Below are 18,894 nucleotides of genomic sequence, written 5' to 3'. Positions count from 1 at the left end.
GGCTCCCCGCTGCTCTCCCCACTAGACCCCGCCCAGCCGAGAACCCAGGAGTCCCGGCTCCCCGCCGCTCTCCCCACTAGACCCCACTCCCCTGCCAGGGCTCGGGCTGTGGGCCCGCTGTCCGCCCGGGCCGCTGAGCGGCTGGACCGTGAGCCCTGTGGCCGGGGGGAGAGCCGGGGTCCGAGCCCCCGGAGCGGGGCCGCGACCGCTGAATGTTCGCCTGGAAGGTGCCGCAAGGACTCCGGCCCCTTCCGCGGGCGGCGGGGGTGGGGGAGGCCGGGTGGTGGGGGACCGGCTAGAGAGATCGGTCTTCCCCCCCCCCCGCCCCCGCCTCCATCCCCATCCGCCCCCCCCAGCTATCTCCCTCCCCCCCCAGCTATCTACCCCCCTCCGCCCCCGCCACCCCCTCCATTCCCATCCGCCCCACTCTAGCTACCTCCCTCCCCCCAGCTATCTACCCCCCTCTGCCCCCGCCCCCCCTCTAGCTATCCCCCTCCATCTAATCTATCTATCTATCCATCCCCCATCCGCCCCCTTCCCCCTCCAGCTATCTCCCTTCCCATCTATCCATCCACCCCCCTCTAGCTATCTCCCTCCCCCCCAGCTATCGACCCCCCTCCGCCCCCCCATCCCCATCCACCCCCTCTCGCTATTTCCCTCCCCCCCGCAGCTATCCATCCCCATCCGCCCCCACCACCCCCTCTATCTATCCCTCTCCATCTAATCTATCTATCTATCTATCCCTATACACCCCCCCCTCTTCCTCCCACTCCCCCTTCCCCCCCCCGTGGCTCACACGGGGTCTGGAAGTTGTTACTGGCTGGGACGCCCCCCTGCCCCCCCTTTCAGGAAATTCCAGCTTGGGGCGGGGCGCGGGGGGGCACCCCCTGGTCTGGGATTCCCACCATTTCCTCCCACCTCCCCATCCTTCCCCTTTCCCGTTCCTTCCTTCACACAACCTTTGCCCGGGAAAGGGGGGCGGTAATTCCCCCCCACCCCCGAACTTCTCACTTAAAAAAACCCAGCCTCGAGCCTCTGTCTGTCTCTTTAAGAAGAGAGTTGGAGAAGGGGGCGGGGCCTGGGAGGGGCCCCGCCCCTTTAACCCTTGACAGGAGAGAGGTTTTTTTTCTGAGCCAGGCGCCGACTTTCTCGCCCCTTGCGCTGCGGGACCCCAGCGGAGCGGAGCGGAGGGGGCCGCCCTGCCGGGCCAGCGCCCCACTGCGGATGCACGTTGCTGCTCGAGGTGGGGGGCAGTTGGGGTGGGGGAGCTGCCAAGGGGCTGACGGTAAGGGCAGCTGGGGTGTGGGCTCAGGATTGGGGGGAGCTGGAGGTCTGAGAGTGAGGGATCTGGGGTGGAGAGGGGTGGGGGGCTGCTGGGGGGCTGAGGGTGGGGAAACTGGGGGTCTGAGCTTGGGGGATCTGGGGTGGGGGGCTGCTGGGGGGCTGAGGGTGGGGAGAGCTGGGGGGCTGAGCGTGGGGGATCTGGGGTGGGGGCTGCTGGGGGGCTGAGGGTGGGGAGAGCTGGGGGTCTGAGTGTGGGGGATCTGGGGTGGGGACAGTTGGAGGGATCTGTGAAGTGAGGGGAAGGAGGGAGGCAACTGGGGAAGGATGGGGTTGGGGGCAGCTGGGAAGATCTGGGGATGGTGGTAGGAGGGGCAGCTGGGGGGGATCTAGTGAATGGGAGACAGCAGAGAGGGATCTGCGGGTGGGGGCAGGATTGGGGAAGCAGCTGGGGGTCTGAGGGTAGGGGGGATTGGCAGCTGGGGGCATCCTAGCTGGGGGGGCGGGAGTGGGGGATCTGAGAGGTGGGAGGCAGGCGTGGGAGATCTGGGGGGTGGGGCACAGCTGGGGGGAAGGGGAAATATTCCTTCAGCTCACTGAGGCAGGAGGTGAAAACTTGGGTGGAAAGAGAGAGGAGACATTGGGGAAGATTTGGTGGGCGGGGGGCGGGCGCACTGGGGACACACACACGCATGTGTGGGGTGAGGGCACACGTGTGGGGTGGGGGAAGGGATGCAGGAGCCCCATCCCAGACTCAGCTGCCCTGGCCCTGCCATGGTCTAGGCGGGGCCCCTGTTGGGTCCCCACCCTGCCCTGGGTCACACGGTCCCGGGCATGTTCTAAGCATGTTCGAAACCTGCCCATCTGGCCGTGAGATGCCAGGCAGGCGCCCGCTGTTGTCACACAGGTGTGGGCGGGAGCTGGTTTATTATTTGATAACAGTAGCCCAGTCATGCGGGTATTAGCTGCCGGCTTTCTGGTGGTCTGGCCCTGTCATTTATGGGCTGCCTTCGGATTTGCTTTCCCCCTTCGCCAGGTCCTTTCCTTTCTTCTCTCGCTATTCATTTGCGATAGCTTTTAGTGGCCACAGAATATGGTCGCTCTTTCGCTATATACTTCATTTGCGAACTTGCTGTATGATGTGTTTGCTATGCTGTAATCCAGCCAGTGCGTCCGAGGAAGTGAGCTGGAGCTCGGGGAAAGCTGAGGCTCAAATAAATTGGTTGGGCTCTAAGGTGCAACAAGTCCCCTGTTCTTTTTTGCGGATACAGACTAACACGGCGGCTCCTCTGAAACCAATCTAGCCAATGAGTCTTAGAGCCAAGAAATCAGACCGCAAGCTAGCCCATACCTAGCGAATCGGCTAGTCGATTACACAGCAAAACCGTCGTTCAGCAAATATCGAGCAATCTAGGAAATAAGGAACATGTGAATTATTTGTTATGATTATTAACGTATTAGCAAAAGAGCAACGAAGTAACAGATTCTGTCGCAAACTGGCAAATGAGTTGTTTGTTTGCTGCTTTGCTGTATAACTTATTTATTTGCTCCATGAGCTATTTGCAAAGTGGCTGCTTTCCTATATAACTTTCCTGCTAATTTCCTGTTTACGTGCTAGCTTGCCATTGTTGGCTTTGCCGTGAAACTTCTGACTTCTTTCCTAGTTTGCTTTATAACTTACTTGCCATCAGACTCGTTTGCCGTTTGGCTGTGCGCGTGATTTGTGATTTTACTGTTTTTTCGGCTGGCTTTGGTCTGGTTTTAGGATGATTCCTCGTGTCCCAGTTCCGCTTAGCGACCCAAACCAAGACTCCCGTCGCACCGGGCCGCTGCCCAGACCCTGACCACAAGCGGGGGCCTTCCTTGTGCTGGGGGCGTCATAGGCCCCTGCCTGTCATGCAGCGGGCATGATGTGCTTACAATTAAGCTAGGCAGCAATTTGCTTTGCTTTATCTGAGCAACCTTGATTCTGTCCCTTGACTGGTTACTGACGCTGTAACTGGGTCTCCGAGTTAATTTGATCCCGACTCTTTTATTTTATCCCTTGGAGCGGGCAGCTGGTGACGGTGTTTCTTAGCCATCCGCTGGCGGCGTTAACCCTCGAGGAACTTCACATGCGCCCGCTGCCGCGGCTGACTGCTCCGTCCAGCCCTCCCCTGGGCCTGTGCCAACTGCCCCGTGCCTTCCCCATTCCCGTCCTGGGGACTTCTGTCAGTTTCTGCATTTCCTGGTCCTTGTGGAGCGCGGTCAAACATTATCTATCTATTTATCTATCCATCCCCATCAACCCCCCTCTGTCTATCCATTCCTGTCCACCCCCTCTATCTATCCGTCCATCTATCCATCCCCACACCCCCTCTATCTATCCATCCCCATCAACCCCCTCTATCTATCCATCCATCCATCTATCCATCCCCATCAACCCCCTCTATCTATCCATCCATCCATCTATCCATCCCCATCAACCCCCCTCTGTCTATCCATTCCTGTCCACCCCCTCTATCTATCTATCCTCATCAACCCCCTCTATCTATCCATTCATCCATCTATCTATCCTCATCAACCCCCTCTATCTATCCACATATTTTTAAATAAGTGCCGTAACTTAAAGTCGTTTTCAGATCAGTCGGGAATAATTACTTTTAAATTATCTAAATCTATTTCCTCCATCCCCACATATACAACCCCTATCCGTCCATCCCCATCCACACCCCTCTATCTCTCCATACACCCCCCCCCCCCCGCAGCTGTCTATCCCCCTACACACTGCTCCCTCCCTCCCTCCCCTGATCCATCCATCCCGCCCCGCTAGGAACCGCTCGCTCTGCCATCCCCGTATTATAAAATAGATCCCACCGCTTGCCTTCCCCTCCGCACCCCGCTGGGCGCGGCTTCGTTTTTCAATAGACCCCACCGTCAAGTTGTTCTGTGCCTAGCCCCCTAGCTGCTCGCCGGCCCTGTCTGCAAACAGAGCCGGCCCGAGCCGATCGGCACTCGCACCTCCCGGAAGTTCAGGAATGCAATGAACTTTATAAATTGGCCTGTGCAGGTTTCTCTCCCCCCCCTCCCCCCGCCGTCCCATGGGATAATATTTGCTTTGACTTCTGGATCTCGACTTTCCCGGCAAAGCCCGCGGCCTGGGGTCTGAAGCGGAGGCGGGCGCTGTGTGTACATTTGGATGAGCGGCGTGGGTAGGTTTTCCCCCCCCAGCTTATTTATGCCTCTCGTTTTTGGAGCCAGGTGAATAAAGATCCAGCCGCCACCGCCCCAGAGGGAGGAGAGAAACCCCGAGTGGACGAGAAAAAAGGGCGAAGGACGCCGGGGAGCAAATGAAAGGCCGCCACTCGCCGGCCACCCCCGAGAGTTTTGGCGCGTTTGCATCGGGGTGCGGAGAAATGACCGGATAGAGAGCGAAACCCCGGACCCACGCGGGCTTGGGTGGCGGTGGAATTGGCCTCGGGAAAGCGAGCTCCATTTCTGGATTACAAAACAGGAAGACGGAGACTCTGGCTTGCTCTGTGCGTGACTCATTGATCTCCGGACTTGGGATTCGTACAGGGTGAGTAAAGGAATTTTTTTTCCGGGTTCTTTTCGGCGGCCTCAGAGGGGATCCGGCTCCATGACGGCGGAGGGGATAGCGGATGCTTTGAGATCACCGAGCCAGTGGGTCGAGGTAAAGGAAGAGCCGCCGTGCGGGAAATTTGGGCGTGTGGGGTTGGGGCAAACGGGAGGCAGGATTACTGGGTTCTGTGTCAGGGAGGGGAGTGGAAGCTGGTGGTTAGAGCACGTGAGGGAAGACTGGGAGCCAGGACTCCTGGGTTCTCTCCCTGGTTCTGGGAGGGGAGTGGGGTCTAGTGGTTAGAGCAGGGGGGGCAGGGAGCCAGGACACCTGGGTTCTATCCCTGGCTTTGGGGCAGGGGGTATAGTGGATTAGAGCAGGGCGGCTGGGAGCTAGAACTCCTGGGTTCCTTGGCTCTGGGAGGGGAGTGGGGTCTAGTGGGTTAGAGCAGTGGGGTCGGGGAGCCAGGACTCCTGGGTTCCTTGGCTCTGGGAGAAGAGTGGGGTCTAGTGGGTTAGAGCAGTGGGGTCGGGGAGCCAGGACTCCTTGGTTCTTTCCCTGGATCTGGGAGGGGAGTGGGGTCTAGCAGGTTAGAGCTGGGGTGGGGTACTGGGAGCCAGGATGCCTGGGTTCTCTCCCTGGCTCGGGGAGGGGGATCCAATGGGTTAGAGCAGCAGGGACTGGGAGCCAGGACACCTGGGTTCTCTCCACAGCCCTGGACTGGGAGTGGGTTCTGTGGATGTGCTATAATCCTATATGTCTTGCCCAACCCCAGGGAGGGCTCATCCCTCCAATCTGCAGGGGGTTGGATAAGATTAGAGGCAGGCCAGGAGACCTGACCATTGTTTGGATTTTAAGGCCAGGGTGGGGGTGGGAGCTTTAAGCAAACAGCCCTCACTAGCAGGGGCTCCAACCCTGAGACAAGGTGCTACTGGTACCAGCCTAAAACAAGGAGAAGGGGGCCTTACACCTCTTGGTCCCGGACAGAGTCATTGGGAGACTGCAGTAAAACCCAGGAGTCCTGGCTCCCACCCCACCCCCGCTACTCTGACCACTAGACCCCACTCCCCTCCCAGAGCCAGGGATAGAACCCAGGAGTCCTGGCTCCCACCCCACCCCCGCCACTCTGACCACTAGACCCCACTCCCCTCCCAGAGCCAGGGATAGAACCCAGGAGTCCTGGCTCCCACCCCACCCCCGCCACTCTGACCACTAGACCCCACTCCCCTCCCAGAGCCAGGGATAGAACCCAGGAGTCCTGGCTCCCAGCCCCTGCCTTCATGTCAGTAGACCACACTTCATCTGATAGACTTTCTCTGATGGAAACATGAAAATCCCATGGGAGAAGCTATAATCTCATTGCTAAGGGGCCAGATGGTGGGTGATTCAGAACTCCTGGGTCCCACCCCCAGCTCTGGGAGGGGAGTGGGGTCTAGTGGTTGGAGCGGGGGCGGGGAGCTGGGAGCCAGGACTCCTGGGTTCCATCCCTGGCTGTGGGAGGGGAGTGGGGTCTAGTGGTCAGAGTGGCAGGGGCGGGCTGGGAGCTAGGACACCTGGGTTCTATTCTAGTTGGCCTCTCCTGGTTCTCTTCCTTCCTCTCTAATTGCTCCTTCAGTGTTTCCTTTGGAGGATCCTCCCACTGGCCCCCTCCAGTTTTTGGGGGCAGGTTCCCCAAGACTCCGTCCTCGGTCGCCTCTCATCTCCCTCATCTCTAGGCCAGCTCATCCACAGCCCAGCGGCCTCTTCTCCACTCTCCTAGATCCCATGGCCAGACAGGGCCCGTTGCGAGCGGCTCGCAGAGTGCCGGGAGAACCCAGCCCATGGCGCTGCCCCGAATTCAGTCCTGGCTGATCCAGGTCAGGTCTTTGAGAGGCTGGAGGAGAATCCACCGCGTCTCTTGGTTAATTATCCCGACAGTTAAGTCCCCTCAGCGTGGAAAAACTTCTGCCGTGTTCCCAGGCTGGGTTTGTCTCGCTTCAGCTTCCAGGCATGGGGTTGGGTCTGATCTCCCTCTGCTCCACTGAGGAGCCCGTTAGTAAATATTCGTCCCCCACGTCGGTACCGATAGCCCGGGATCAAGTCCCCCCTGGACCTTCTCTCTGCTCAGCTAAAGTGGTGGGCTTCTGGCGTCTCTCACGCCCAGGCAGGTTTTGTAACCCTCCAATCGTCTGCGTGACTCTTCTCTGACCCGTCTCCAATTGATCGACGTCCTCCTTGAATTGGGGGTCCCGACAGCGTCGCCCCGGGGCCAGATCCAGAGGTGAAATCCCCTCTCTGCTCGCACTCGAGGTTCCCCTGGGGACACAGCCCGGGATCCCATTAGCCCCTTCGGTGTCGGGTCTCCCGCAGAGCTGTCTCCCTCCGTCCCCGCCTCGTCTCCTCGTGGATGTCCAGCCGTCAGCTCCTGCTGAGTTCCTAATCTTCCCCCCCACCTCACCCAGTCCACCACCCTTCCTCCTCTCTGTGGCTGCAACCACGACCCGTCTCGCCTGGCCCGTAACATGGGTGTCGCTTGGGCCTCTCTCTCAGTCTGCGGGCCGAAACCTCGCCGAGCTGTTCGGCCCGCGTCCTGAGGCCTGGCCCAGGCGGCTAGCGGCCCGAGGGCTAAGCAGAACCAACGGCTGGGAGTTGAAGCTCAACGATTCCCGATGGGAAACGAGGGGCCGATTTTTTTTTTTTTTAAGGGGGAGGAAAATGACCCGTTGGGGCAACTTCCCAAGGGTTCGGCTCTACAGTGAACAGGCATCCGCTCAGGGCCCTTCGATGTGTGACACAAGAGGTCAGAGCAGATGATCGCAGAGAGAACCCAGGAGTCCTGGTTCCCAGCCTCCCCTTCTAACCCACCAGACCCACTTCCCCTCCCAGAGCTGAGTCCTGGCTCCCTGCCCCCCCCCGCTCTAACCATTAGAGCAGGGTGGGCAAACTTTTTGGCCCAAGGGCCACATCTGGGTATAGCAATTGTACGGCGGGCCATGAATGCTCACGACATTGGGGTTGGGGTGTGGGAGGGGGTGAGGGCTCCAGGGTAGGGCCAGAAATGCAGAGTTCAGGGTGCGGGAGGGGGCTCTGCGCTGAGGCGGAGGGCAGGGGAGGGCTCCAGCTGGGGGGTGCAGGCTCTGGGGTGGGGCTGGGGACGAGGGGTTTTGGGTGCAGCAGGGCGCTCCGGGCTGGGACAGAGGGCTTCAGAGGGCAGGAGGGGGATCAGGGCTGGGGCAGGGGTTTGGGGCACGGGAGGGTGGCTCAGGGATGCAGGCTCCAGGCGGTGCTTATCTCAAGTGGCTCCTGGAAGCTGTGGCATGTCCCCCCTTTGGCTCTTACGTGGAGGCGCGGCCAGGTGGTCTGCATGCTGCCCTGGCCGCAGGCGCTGCCCCTGCAGCTCCCATTGGCCGTGGTTTCCGGCGAATGGGAGCTGCAGGGGCGGCGCTTAGGGCGGGGGCATCAGGCAGAGTGGAGCCCCCTGGCTGCCCCTAAGCATAGGAGCCGGAGGAGGGACGTGCCGCAGCTTCCAGGAGCCGCTAGGAGCAGCCCCCAACCCCGCTCCCCAGCAGGAGCTCGAGGGCTGGATTAAAACGACTGGCGGGCCAGATCCGGCCTGTAAACCGTCGTTTGTCCACCCCTGCCTTAGACCCACGGGCTGGACATCTCTAGGCCAAGGCCCTTCTCATCCATCCGCACACAAACTCTCCGCCTCTCGCACCCCGATTCTTGCATCTTCCTTCGCCCGGGCTGTGCCTCGTGCCAGCCGAGACCCGTTCCAGCAGCGTTCCCCGAGCCTGTTGCTTTGGTCCCATCGTCCCCTCTCTGCGTCCCGCTGCTGGCTTCCCCTTCTCCATGGTGTCCGCCCACCTGATCCTCTCCCCATCCCTCTCTGAGGGGCCTGGGGTCCCTGTTGCTGTTGCCTGCTGGGTAATGGGCAAGCTGCCCCTGGGTGCTCCCCGGCTGCCCCACACCCTGGGGAGATGCTCCCCGTAAACACCCCTGGAGCCGCAGCTGTCAGGTCTCTCCTGGGTCCTGGCGCTGAGCGCCCTGCCCGTCACGCTGGCTGATGGGGCCTCGCCATGTGCACCCACCCCCGTTCTTCTGTCCGTCCATCGCCTCCTTGGGGCAGGGATGGGCTCTTTGTTCTGGGTCTGTGCAGTGCCCGGCGCCCAGGAGGCTACCGTAATACACCTAAAAGCAGTTAAATGTACAGCACCTGGCGCCCCAGGGGCTACCGTAATACACCTAATCGCAATAAAATGTACAGCATCTGGTGCTTGGGGGCTACCGTAATGCACCTAATAGCAATGAAATGTACAGCACCTGGCGCCTGGGGCACCCAGGGGCTACTGTAATGCACCTAATAGCAATGAAATTATGGTAGCCCCAAGGCACTGCCCCCTCTCGCATAGCTGGTGGGGCTAGAGGGGGGCAGTGCCTTGGGGCTACCACGATACCCCTAATAGCAATAAAAGGTACAGGGCCTGGCACCGTGGGGCCATGCCGGGGGGGGCTCTGGTGCGACTATCATTCGCCTAATGAACAACACACGGCACCTTGCACAATGAGGTCACGCTTGAGAGCTGGAGCGCCTAGGTGCTACCGTAATACACCTAACAGTGTGCAGGACCTAGCGCAATGGGGATCCAGAGCTGGGGCTCCCAGGCGCTACCGTAATACACCTAGTAACGTTCCATACCCAGCACTGCGGGGGCCAGGCTCATGACTGGGCTGCTAGGCACTGTCGTGGGGGGGGGGCAATGGGGGGCATTGAAGGGAATCTCTGAGCTAGAGGTGGCTCTGGGAGGGGAGCGGTGGGCGGGGGTTGGGGGGGGGGGGCAGCTGGGAGCCAGGACTCCTGGGTTCACTCCTTTGCTCTTGGAGGGGTCTGGGGTCTATTGGTTAGAGTGGAGGAGGGGGACTGGGAGCCAGGACTCCTGGGTTCTGTCCCGTGCCTCCCAGCCCTGCTGACTCGGCTCCCAGGGACTGGTTGTACCTCTTGTTCCCGCTTGTTGGGGATGGGGCTGGACCCAAACCTGCCCTGCCCCCGCCAGCAGAATCATTGTTCCCCAGAAGCCTAAATCAACCCTACCCATTAGATCCCCTCCCAGCTGCTGCCTGCTGGGATCCCACTGCCAGCATGACTCACCCACAGCCAGGGAGAGAACCCAGGAGTCCTGGCTCCCAACACCCCCCCCTCCCTGCTGTAACCAGTAGACCCACTCCCCTTCCACAGCCAGGGAGAGAACCCAGGAGTCCTGGCTCCCAGCCCCCTCCTGCTCCAACCCACTAGACCCCACTCCCCTTCCACAGCCAGGGAGAGAACCCAGGCATCCTGGCTCCCAGCCCCCTTGTTTGTTGTGGCACCGGGCTCAACCTGGATCCGGGTCCCCTGGCAGCGGGGTGGAGCAGGAATCTGGTCAGACAGGTTCCCCACCCCACTCCTTTCCCCAGGGGAGCGGCTTGGGGGTGGGGTAGGGGGTGGTGGCTCATGGGAACCAGGTGGGGTGGGGGTTCCCTGCTCCTCGTCCCCCGCTCACTGTATCCCCATCCAGAAAGGCCCCTTCTAGCCCCTCTTTTCCCTAGTCACTGCCTCCTTCCCCCTTTTCCTTCTCTTCTCTCTCTCTCACACCTTCATCTCTCTTTCCTTCCCCCCATTACACCCCCCCCCCTCAGTCCCAGACAGACAGAGGGGTCTCCCTGTCCATTCATGGGGGTGGGGAACCCCAGCCCAGCTGCTCTGGATTCCAGCTGTTGTTCTGATAGAGGGGGCTGCTTTGTCCATCCAGTGCTCCCCCTCTGTGCCACCCTGTACCCCTCCTTGTCCAGCCACTCCCCCCCATCTGATCTGGCCCTCTCCTGCCACCCCCTACATCAGAGCAACCCGCAACCTGTCCAGCTGCCTCCCCCCAATCCCCTGCCCCCCCCCAGCTGTCCCTGCCCCCAGTTGGAACCCCCCATTGCCTGCTCGACCTGGGCTCTCCTCATCCCCAATGTGAGCTCCCCCTGCCAGCTCTGATCTGGAACAAAGCCAGGGTTCCCAGCTGGCTGGAGGGAGAACAGCCAGAGGAAACTGACTTCACTTCCCCCGGACAGGAAATATCTCCTCCCCCCACAGTCCCAGCTGTCCAGCCCTCGATCCCGGCCCTCTCAATCCTCACTGGCCTGGGCTAGAGCCACATCCTCCCTGCCATTCCTCCCAGGGCCGGGGAGAGAACCCAGGAGTCCTGGCTCCCAGCCTCCTTCTGCTCTAACCCACTAGGTCCCACTCCCCTCCCAGGGCCGGGGAGAGAACCCAGGAGTCCTGCCTTCCACCTCCTCTGAAATAATCCCATGTCATAGGTTGGGGGATATTTTGCCTGGGATCAACACCCTTAGTGGGAGACCCCTATTTATCCTAAGATATGGGGGTGCAGGAGAGAAACCCTTTTCCTGTCACCCATTCCCAGCCCCCCTGAGACATCCAGTCTCCACCCTGGGGCCGGATGGGAGCCAGCGCCCCCTAGAGGGGAAAGGCCCCGTGCCCCATTTCTCACCCCCTTTGAGACAGCCAGTCCTGGATTGGAGCTGGTGCCCCCTAGAGGTGTGGGATCCTGTCTCCCTGACCCCCATGTCTCTCTCTGTGTGCCCCCCAGATGCCGATTCTGAAGCAGTCCCCCATCTCCCAGTCGAAGAAGAGGCCCCGCATCGGCCGGGACATGATCAGCGCCCCGCTGGGGGATTTCCGGCACACCATGCACGTCGGCCGGGGCGGGGACGCCTTCGGGGACACCTCCTTTCTCAGCAACCACGGGGGCCCCAAGGCCAACGGGCTGCCCCCCACCACCGAGGCCTTGGCACCGGCTCAGTCCCCCAGCCGCCTCTCGGGGTCCTCCGGCAGCCCGGCTGATTTGGGGGGTGGCCCTGGTGCCCCGGATTTGCACCCCGCTGGCTGGGAGGGGGAACTGCAACACGCCGAGTCCCTCTTCTCCTTCGAGTTGGATCTGGGGCCATCCATTCTGGACGAGGTGTTGGGGGTCATGGACAAGTGCGGGGACCAGCCCCGGAGCGAGGACGTAAGGGCAGAGAGGCCGGTGGGGGGACAGGGGCTGGGCCATGGGGCGGCTCCCCAGGTAGGGGAGGAGGATGAGGAGGAAGAAGAAAAGGAGGAGGAGGAAGGCTCCGGGCATGGATACACATTTGATGATGAGCTGGATGATGAGATTGGGCTATAGGAGAGGAGGCTCAGCTCCCTTCCATTCCCCCCATTCCCTCCACCCATCCATCTTTCTGGTCCCGCATCCCTTCATCCACGCCCCCCCTGCTTCAGCCATCCCCCTCTTCCCTTGCATGTGTTCTCTTGTTCTTTCCTTCTTCCTCACCCTTCTTTCATGCTCTTCCCCCTTCTCTTTCTTTTGCTCCTGCTCTCTTTCCCTTCCCCTCTTCCACCATTTCTTCCTTTCATTCTTTTCTTTTGTTCACTTATTCTTATCCCCCAGCTGGCCCCCTCCCCATGGCAGTACTGGTTCTCTGAGGATGGTGATCCTACCTTCAATGGAAAGCCCAATGTGTTTTATCCTAATTTTCACCTCCTTGTCTGTATGGATTTCTGGAATCCTAATCCACCCACCCATCCGTTGACTGGTCAACTCATCAATACGTCTATCTATTAATGAGCCCCTCAATCAATCCACCAACCCACCTGTCAATCCATTTGTCAGTCAACCTGTCAATTGATCAACAATCAATCTACCACCAAAAAACAATCGGCCCATTGGCTGACAAAATGAGCTATCAACAGTCAGCCCCCCGCGTCCCCCGGCCCAACTCATCAATTGGCCAATGGACCCATCAACCATCAATCCACCAATTGACCTGCCAACTAAGTTTTGTACCAACTAATTGACCCATGGAACAGTCAACAATCAACCAAGCAACCCTTCAACCCATCAGCGGACTAGTCACAAATCAATCTGCCAATCGACCAGTCAACCGACCAGTGGAACAGTCAACAATCAACCAAACGATTGGTCCGTGGAATGGTCAACGATCAACCAATCGAATAGCCAACCCATCAATGGAATAGTCAAGAATCGTGCCACCAATCAACCACTCAACCAACCAGTGGAACAATCAATTAACCAATTGACCAACCAATCAATCCACCAATCATCTCAGCAATTGACCAAATAACCCACCAGTCAGTCAGCGTCCCCCATCCTCTCCCTCATTCCCCTGTCCCAATGGGAGAAGGAACTTCTGAACTGAAAGGAGAGACACTTTGATGTTGGTTTTATGTGTATCCATCTCACACCCCATCTGGACTCCGGGCTCACAAGAGATGGACTTGGACAAGAGCAGGGGCACTGGGATGGATGGGGGGCATGGATCAGCCATGAGAAAAGTGATTTGGGTAACACTGTGAAAATGACCTGAGTTCCCTCCTCCCTCACCCCCTATTTCATGCCTGGGGCTCCCCACCACATGGAAGGAAAGTTACTTGAGACATTAATGGATTATATTCACCGGGGTGGAGGGCCTAGGGTCTCATGGGTTAGAGCAGAGGGGGCTGGGAGCCAGGACTCCTGGGTTCTCTCCCTGGCTCTGGAGGAGGGGAGTGGGGTCTAGGGGTGAGGGCAGTGGGGGCTGGGAGCCAGAACTCCTGGGTTCTATCCCCAGCTCTGTCATTGATCCCCTGTGTGTCACCAGGCAAGTCCATGGGTCAGTCCGTGCCTCAGTTTCCCCCTCTAAAGTGGAGCTCATGGTGCTGCCCCAAGGAGGAGGTGTGGGGAGGGAGGGCTTGGGTTTCTCTGATGAAAGCTGCTACCTGGGTGCTAGGGATGAGCCGCCTCCCAGCCACTGAGTGGGGCGGGGGGGCAAGGCTGGAGGCTGAGCTGAGCTCCATCCAGAGCCACCCCCAGACTGCCACGGGGGGCAAGGTCACGGTCTGATCTTATGCTAATTCCTGGGTCTCCTCACCCCAGTCCTTCGGTGTGTCCGCTGCGAGCCCCAGGCCTGGCACGCTGCCTTTAATGCCTGCCCCCGGCCCTCCGTATCTCTGCCCACCCCTCATGTTAAATAGCAGGATGGATCTCTGCGTATATTTTTTTATATCTCTGTATATTGTCGCCCCCCTCTCCCGCGGTGTATAAATGTCCATTCCCCTCCCCCAGCCCTGCCTCGAGTTCACTCTCTAGCCAGTCTTTCTGGGGAGAGAGAAATGTTTGTTTCTTACCATTAAAGCGCGACCTTCGGTCCGGAGCTGGGCCTGTTTTTGAGCCTCTTCGCCCCTGGAATCCATTCCACAGCGCCCCCCCCCCAGTCCTCCCCCCCAGCCCCACAATCTGGGTAACCTGCTGTCTGGAGCCAGGAGGGGACACAGTGGGGTCAGTCCTGGCCACATAGGGAGTGGGAAGAAAATATTCTCAGAGCTGTGGGGCGCACGGGTGAGAGCCAGGACTCCTGGGTTCCATCCCTGGCTCTGGGAGGGGAGTGGGGGCTGGTGGGTTAGAACAGGGGGGACTGGGAGCCAGGACGCCTGGGTTCTCTCCCCAGCTCTGTGGGGGCTGGTGGGTTAGAGCAGGGGGGCTGGGAGCCAGGACTCCTGGGTTCTCGCTCCAGCTCTTTCACTATCTCACCCCCCTGCCCTTAGACCGTTGGCTTCCCTACCTTTCTAGCTAGGGATCCCCAGTGCACCACCCTCGCCGGAGCCAGGCGGACAAGAGACGTCTGTCCAGCTCGCTTGGCTTGGGTCTGTCTTTTCCTCCTGAGACACCCCACAGGCCTGCTTCTACCTGATCCTTCCCCCCTGCCCCACCCCAGCTCCCCTCTGTCCATGCCCCCCCCACATGCGCTCCCTCTTACCCTGCGCTACCCTGGCATTGTCCGCTGCCCACCGCCCCAGACCAGCGGAGAATTAGGGTCCTGTTTCCCTGTCGTCCCCCCGCCCCGGGCCCAAGGGTAAATCCTCCCGCAGGGGGCTCAGGCCTGTCAGCCCACCAGGATTCAGAAGCCAGGACTTCACCATTAACGCCCCCCTGCCCCAAAACCTTGTCCAGCCTCCCCCCTACTCCCCTCCCTGGCTGGGTTAGCGTCCCCCAGTGGTGCCCCGGGCTCCCAGTCATGCTCTGTGAATTTTCTGGCACCGGGCGATTTCCACTGTAAACAGATCTGGGGCCGGGGCTGTGGGTGGGGGTGGGTGGGGTGACATTGTCCAGGAGGCCTGGTCTGCCCTGCCAGGAACAGGGAGCTAAGTGCCCAAGTGAAACAGAGCAGCTGGGAGCCTGATGCAACATCAGCATGGCTGGCTCGGGTGGGGGTGGGGAATGAGGCACAGGGCAGTTCCCTGGGGGAGGGGGAGCCAGGACTCCTGGGTTCTCTCCCTGGCTCTGGGAGGGGAGTGGGGTCTGGTGGTGAGAGCAGGGAGGGGGCTGAGCGCCAGGACTCTTGGGTTCTCTCCCTGGCTCTGGGAGGGGAGTGGGGTCTGGTGGTGAGAGCAGGGAGGGGGCTGAGCGCCAGGACTCCTGGGTTCTCTCCCTGGCTCTGGGAGGGGAGTGGAGTCTGGTGGTTAGAGAGGGGAAGGGCGGAGCGCCAGGACTCCTGGGTTCTCTCCTGCGCGCTGGGTGGGATTATGGCTCAGACACAAGGTTAAAGGACGGTTATGCCGTATCTCAGTGTCCAAATGATGCCCCGTCCCATCCACAGTCAAGTTATGCAGGGGAACATTATTGTCGTCAAGGAAGTTGGCAAGGACGGGGCTGGTAACAGGGCCTGGACTGTGACAAGCAGAGCCCTCGGCTCTCGGCCTGGGAGCCAGGACAGGCTCGGGGAGCGAAGCGGGGTCCAGTGGTAAGTGTGTTGCGGGGGAGAGCCAGGACTCCTGGGTTCTCTCCCTGGCTCTGGGAGGGGAGTGGGGGCTAATGGTAAGAGCAGGGGTGGGGCTGGGAGCCAGGACTCCTGGGTTTCTTTGCTGGCTCTGGGCGGGGCTAATCAGCGAATTACACATTCACCATGGTTGCTCTTTGCCCCCTGCTGGAGGCCTGGGGTTTAGAGCCATAAAAATTTCACTGCCTTTCCCATCAGCCCTTGCAGCTCCCTTTATAGCCCTGGGCAAGTGGCCCAGCTGGGAGGGGCGCGGCCAGAGCAGGAAATCCTCATGCAGGCCTGGCTCAGGGACACCCAGCTCCTCAGGGGCAGGTAATTCCTGATCAATGCAGCAGGATCGGCCCCTGCAGCCTGCTCCCAGTGGGGACAGGCCGGAGTCCTTGCCCACCCTCAACCAGCCAGTCCCCTGCCCTGGGGTCGGATAGAAGCCAGTGCCCCCTAGAGGGGAAAGGCCCCTTGTCCCGTTCCAGATCGGGGCCTGCCCCCCAGAAAGGGGAAAGGCCCTGGCCCCTGTGCTAACTCTGTCTTTGCCTTGCAGACCGGACTCTGTTGACGCAATGGAGGGCCTGTCCGCTGCGGGAGATTCTGCTGCCCCCCCAGCCGACCCCACAGGGGGAGCCCCGGAACCGGGGTGCGATGGGCCGGGGGTTACAGATCCAGCCCCCACGCTCAGCCCCACCTGCCGCTTCTTCCTGGCGGGCAGTTGCCGCTTTGGGGCCCGCTGCCGGAACCCCCACCCCGGCGCCCCGCCTGCCGCCCCCCAGCCGCCCCCCAAACACCCCAGCAAGAAGCCCCCCATGAAGACAGCCGGGGACGTCGTCTCCCGCATCCTCTGGGACCGCCAGCTGCCGCCCGGCGCGTTCACCGTGGGCCACCTGGATCGCTTCTCCGGCGTGCGGGAAGACGCCTTCACGGCCTTCTCCTGGGAGGACCTGGCCTCGGTTGGGCCGGAGGTGCTGGCCATACCCCAGCACAGGATCCAGTATTTCAAATACCGCGGCCGCGTAGTGTGGGACAAAGCCAGCCGGCTGGACGACGTCTTCGGCTCCACCGGGGGTGGCCGGACCATCCTGGAGGTGATGGAGGAAGAGGCCGGGGGCCAACAGGCTGTGGGAATGGGGGACGGTGGCTCAGCTGGGGGATGCTCGCCGGCCGGTGGAGCCGGGGTGCCAGAGGAAGCTGTAGCTCCGGAGAGCGAAGAGGAGGATGAGGATGCCGAAGCTGAGCCAGGAGCCCTGAGCCGCCCCCCAGTGGCCTCGCAGCCCCCACGCCCCACCCATTTCGTGGCCGTGCGCGTCACCAGCCCGGAGCTGCGGGGCTCGGTGGCCCGGCTCCAGGAGGCCCTGACCCAGGCCAACCCCGGCTTGGCCGAGTTCTGCACCCCACTGCCCACCCTCCACCTCACCCTCTGCCTCCTCCGGCTGGACGGTGCTGGCGAGATGCAGGCGGCTGTCACCGCCCTGCGGGAGCTGCAGGCTGAGCACCGGCGCCTCCTGCCGCCTGCCCCGCTCCTGCGCTTCCGGGGCCTGGGCACCTTCCAGGGCCGGGTGCTGTACGCTGCCCCCGCGCCAGGCCCGGAGCTGGCAGGGCTGGCCCACGCCCTGGAGCAGGGATTTGTCTGCAAGGGGCTGACTATCTTCCCGCTCCCAGCCCACGATTGCTTCCATCTCACCGTGGCCAAGATCCCGGCGGGTGGGGAGCTGAAGCTGAGCCTGGCCGCAGAGCCCCCCGGGGAGGAGCTGGGGACCCAGGCAGTGGAATCGCTGTGTCTGTGCCAGGTGGGCAGGGGCAGACGGACGGACGGATTTTACAGCACCCTTGTGGAGCTGGATCTGTACTGAGGGGGTGCCCTACACCCCTCCCCAAATCCAGAGGAGCTGGGGCCCTACTGACCCTTCTATCCACCCCCCCAAATCAAAACTTGAGGAGAGGGCAGCTCTTCTCTCAGGTCCCCTCATCAAGATGAAAGCTGGGAGCTGGACTCCTGGGCTGTCCCCACTGCAGGGAGGGGAATGGGGCCTAGTAGTTATGGGGGCAGGCAGGGCTGAGAGCCGGACTCCTGGGTTCCATGGAGTGGGACTGAGTGATTATAGTGGGGGTGTAGGGAGCCAGGACTCCTGGGTTCTATCTGCAGCTCAGAGAGGAGCAGGGACATTTGGGAGCCAGGACGCCTGGGTTCTAGCCCCAAGCTCTGCTCCCCAATTCACCTTGCCCCCATGCATATAATCCCCTTCCCTGGCATCTCCCCCCTTTCCTAAACCCCAAGTCATTCACCCATCCTCCCTCTGAGGAGGGAGTTCCTAGCTGAGATGCAGGGCCCAGCTCATTGTACAACCCAGGGAGCTCCTGCCTCTGGGTCCTTTGCCAGCTGGCTCGCTCCATGGCAAAGGGTCCCGCAACCCAGGCTCCCACCCAAGCAAGCTCAGCTGCTGCAGCTGGAAGACAGGGGGTTGAGCCCCGGTCTGTTCCCCTCACCCCTGTGGGTTTGCACATGTTGGTGGGAAGAATTTGATGCTCTTGGATCATTTTGCCCCACAACACGGACGTGTCTTTTCAAGCAATTTTCTCTACAATCAACGGCAAATTTCCCAGCTGCTTCCTCCCCTTTATACCCAACCAGGAACAGCCTGGGTGAACCCGTACCAAGGAAACACCCATTCCCAAGCAGCTCTCTCTGTGCCTTTCTCTAAATTCCAATCACTGGAGCTAGAACCAGTCTTTGGTCAGCGTGTGCAGATGATGAAATTGGCATCTAACCCGTTCCAGCCTCTTGCTACGGATAGGAACGGGCCGATCTGCGGCCTTTGCTGGTGCTAGCAAAGGACTAGACTAACGGCTCTCGCTCAAGCAGGAATTCATTCACAGCAGGGGTAGGGGCTTGTCTTCTACAGTTCAGACTCAATGATGACCAAAGATGCGGAGAGTCCAGCGGGATTCTCCAAACCAGCTTAGCACTATGAAGGTTAAGCAAGCCCGGCCACTTTATGCCACATTAGGCATCTGTCTGCATCTTTCAGCATCTAAATCCCTTTGGAAATCTGGCCAGGAGCGATTTGCCCAAGGTCACAGGCACTAGGGAAAACGCCGGCATCCCAATTCCCACATGGGATCCCCTGATCCAGTCTCAAAAAAATAAAAAGAGGACAGTGGCCCAAAACATTTCTTCCTACGTTTGTCGTTTTTATTAATTTTCAATTTCGAGAAAAATACTC

General features: G+C 60.5%; 2 protein-coding genes across 6 annotated transcripts; both read left to right on the top strand.

Annotated features, from left to right (window-relative positions):
* On the top strand, positions 1-14,059 carry CDC42EP5 (CDC42 effector protein 5). Of its 4 annotated transcripts, none has more exons than XM_084612474.1 (3): positions 1-227; positions 4,522-4,840; positions 11,455-14,059. In XM_084612474.1, the coding sequence occupies exon 3, from the start codon at positions 11,455-11,457 to the stop codon at positions 12,031-12,033; it is 579 nt and encodes a 192-aa protein (XP_084468600.1). In that variant the 5' UTR covers positions 1-227; positions 4,522-4,840; the 3' UTR covers positions 12,034-14,059. The 4 variants fall into 4 exon arrangements, with proteins under 4 accessions (XP_084468600.1, XP_084468599.1, XP_084468601.1 ...); XM_084612473.1 differs by lacking the exon at positions 1-227 and adding an exon at positions 1,116-1,243; XM_084612475.1 differs by lacking the exon at positions 1-227 and adding an exon at positions 1,125-1,243 and having other exon boundaries at positions 4,518-4,840.
* Positions 14,060-15,322: 1,263 nt separating this feature from the next.
* On the top strand, positions 15,323-18,841 carry LENG9 (leukocyte receptor cluster member 9). Of its 2 annotated transcripts, none has more exons than XM_084612670.1 (2): positions 15,323-15,646; positions 16,221-18,841. In XM_084612670.1, the coding sequence occupies exon 2, from the start codon at positions 16,240-16,242 to the stop codon at positions 17,521-17,523; it is 1,284 nt and encodes a 427-aa protein (XP_084468796.1). In that variant the 5' UTR covers positions 15,323-15,646; positions 16,221-16,239; the 3' UTR covers positions 17,524-18,841. The 2 variants fall into 2 exon arrangements, with proteins under 2 accessions (XP_084468796.1, XP_084468795.1); XM_084612669.1 differs by lacking the exon at positions 15,323-15,646 and adding an exon at positions 15,860-15,994.
* Positions 18,842-18,894: the final 53 nt, after the last annotated feature.

The sequence above is a fragment of the Lepidochelys olivacea genome (assembly GCF_965140295.1).
Source record: "Lepidochelys olivacea isolate rLepOli2 genome assembly, chromosome: 23".
NCBI lineage: Eukaryota > Metazoa > Chordata > Testudines > Cheloniidae > Lepidochelys > Lepidochelys olivacea.
This window is presented reverse-complemented; position numbering and strand designations above follow the sequence as displayed.

Excerpts from the sequence above, each read along its gene's own strand:
- CDC42EP5 (XM_084612472.1), top strand. The coding sequence starts at position 4,901 with ATGACGGCGGAGGGGATAGCGGATGCTTTGAGATCACCGAGCCAGTGG. Across the intron at positions 4,955-11,454 it reads CACCGAGCCAGTGGGTCGAG|ATGCCGATTCTGAAGCAGTC; the intron begins GTAAAGGAAGAG and ends TGTGCCCCCCAG.
- LENG9 (XM_084612669.1), top strand. The coding sequence starts at position 15,954 with ATGCAGGCCTGGCTCAGGGACACCCAGCTCCTCAGGGGCAG. Across the intron at positions 15,995-16,220 it reads ACCCAGCTCCTCAGGGGCAG|ACCGGACTCTGTTGACGCAA; the intron begins GTAATTCCTGAT and ends TTTGCCTTGCAG.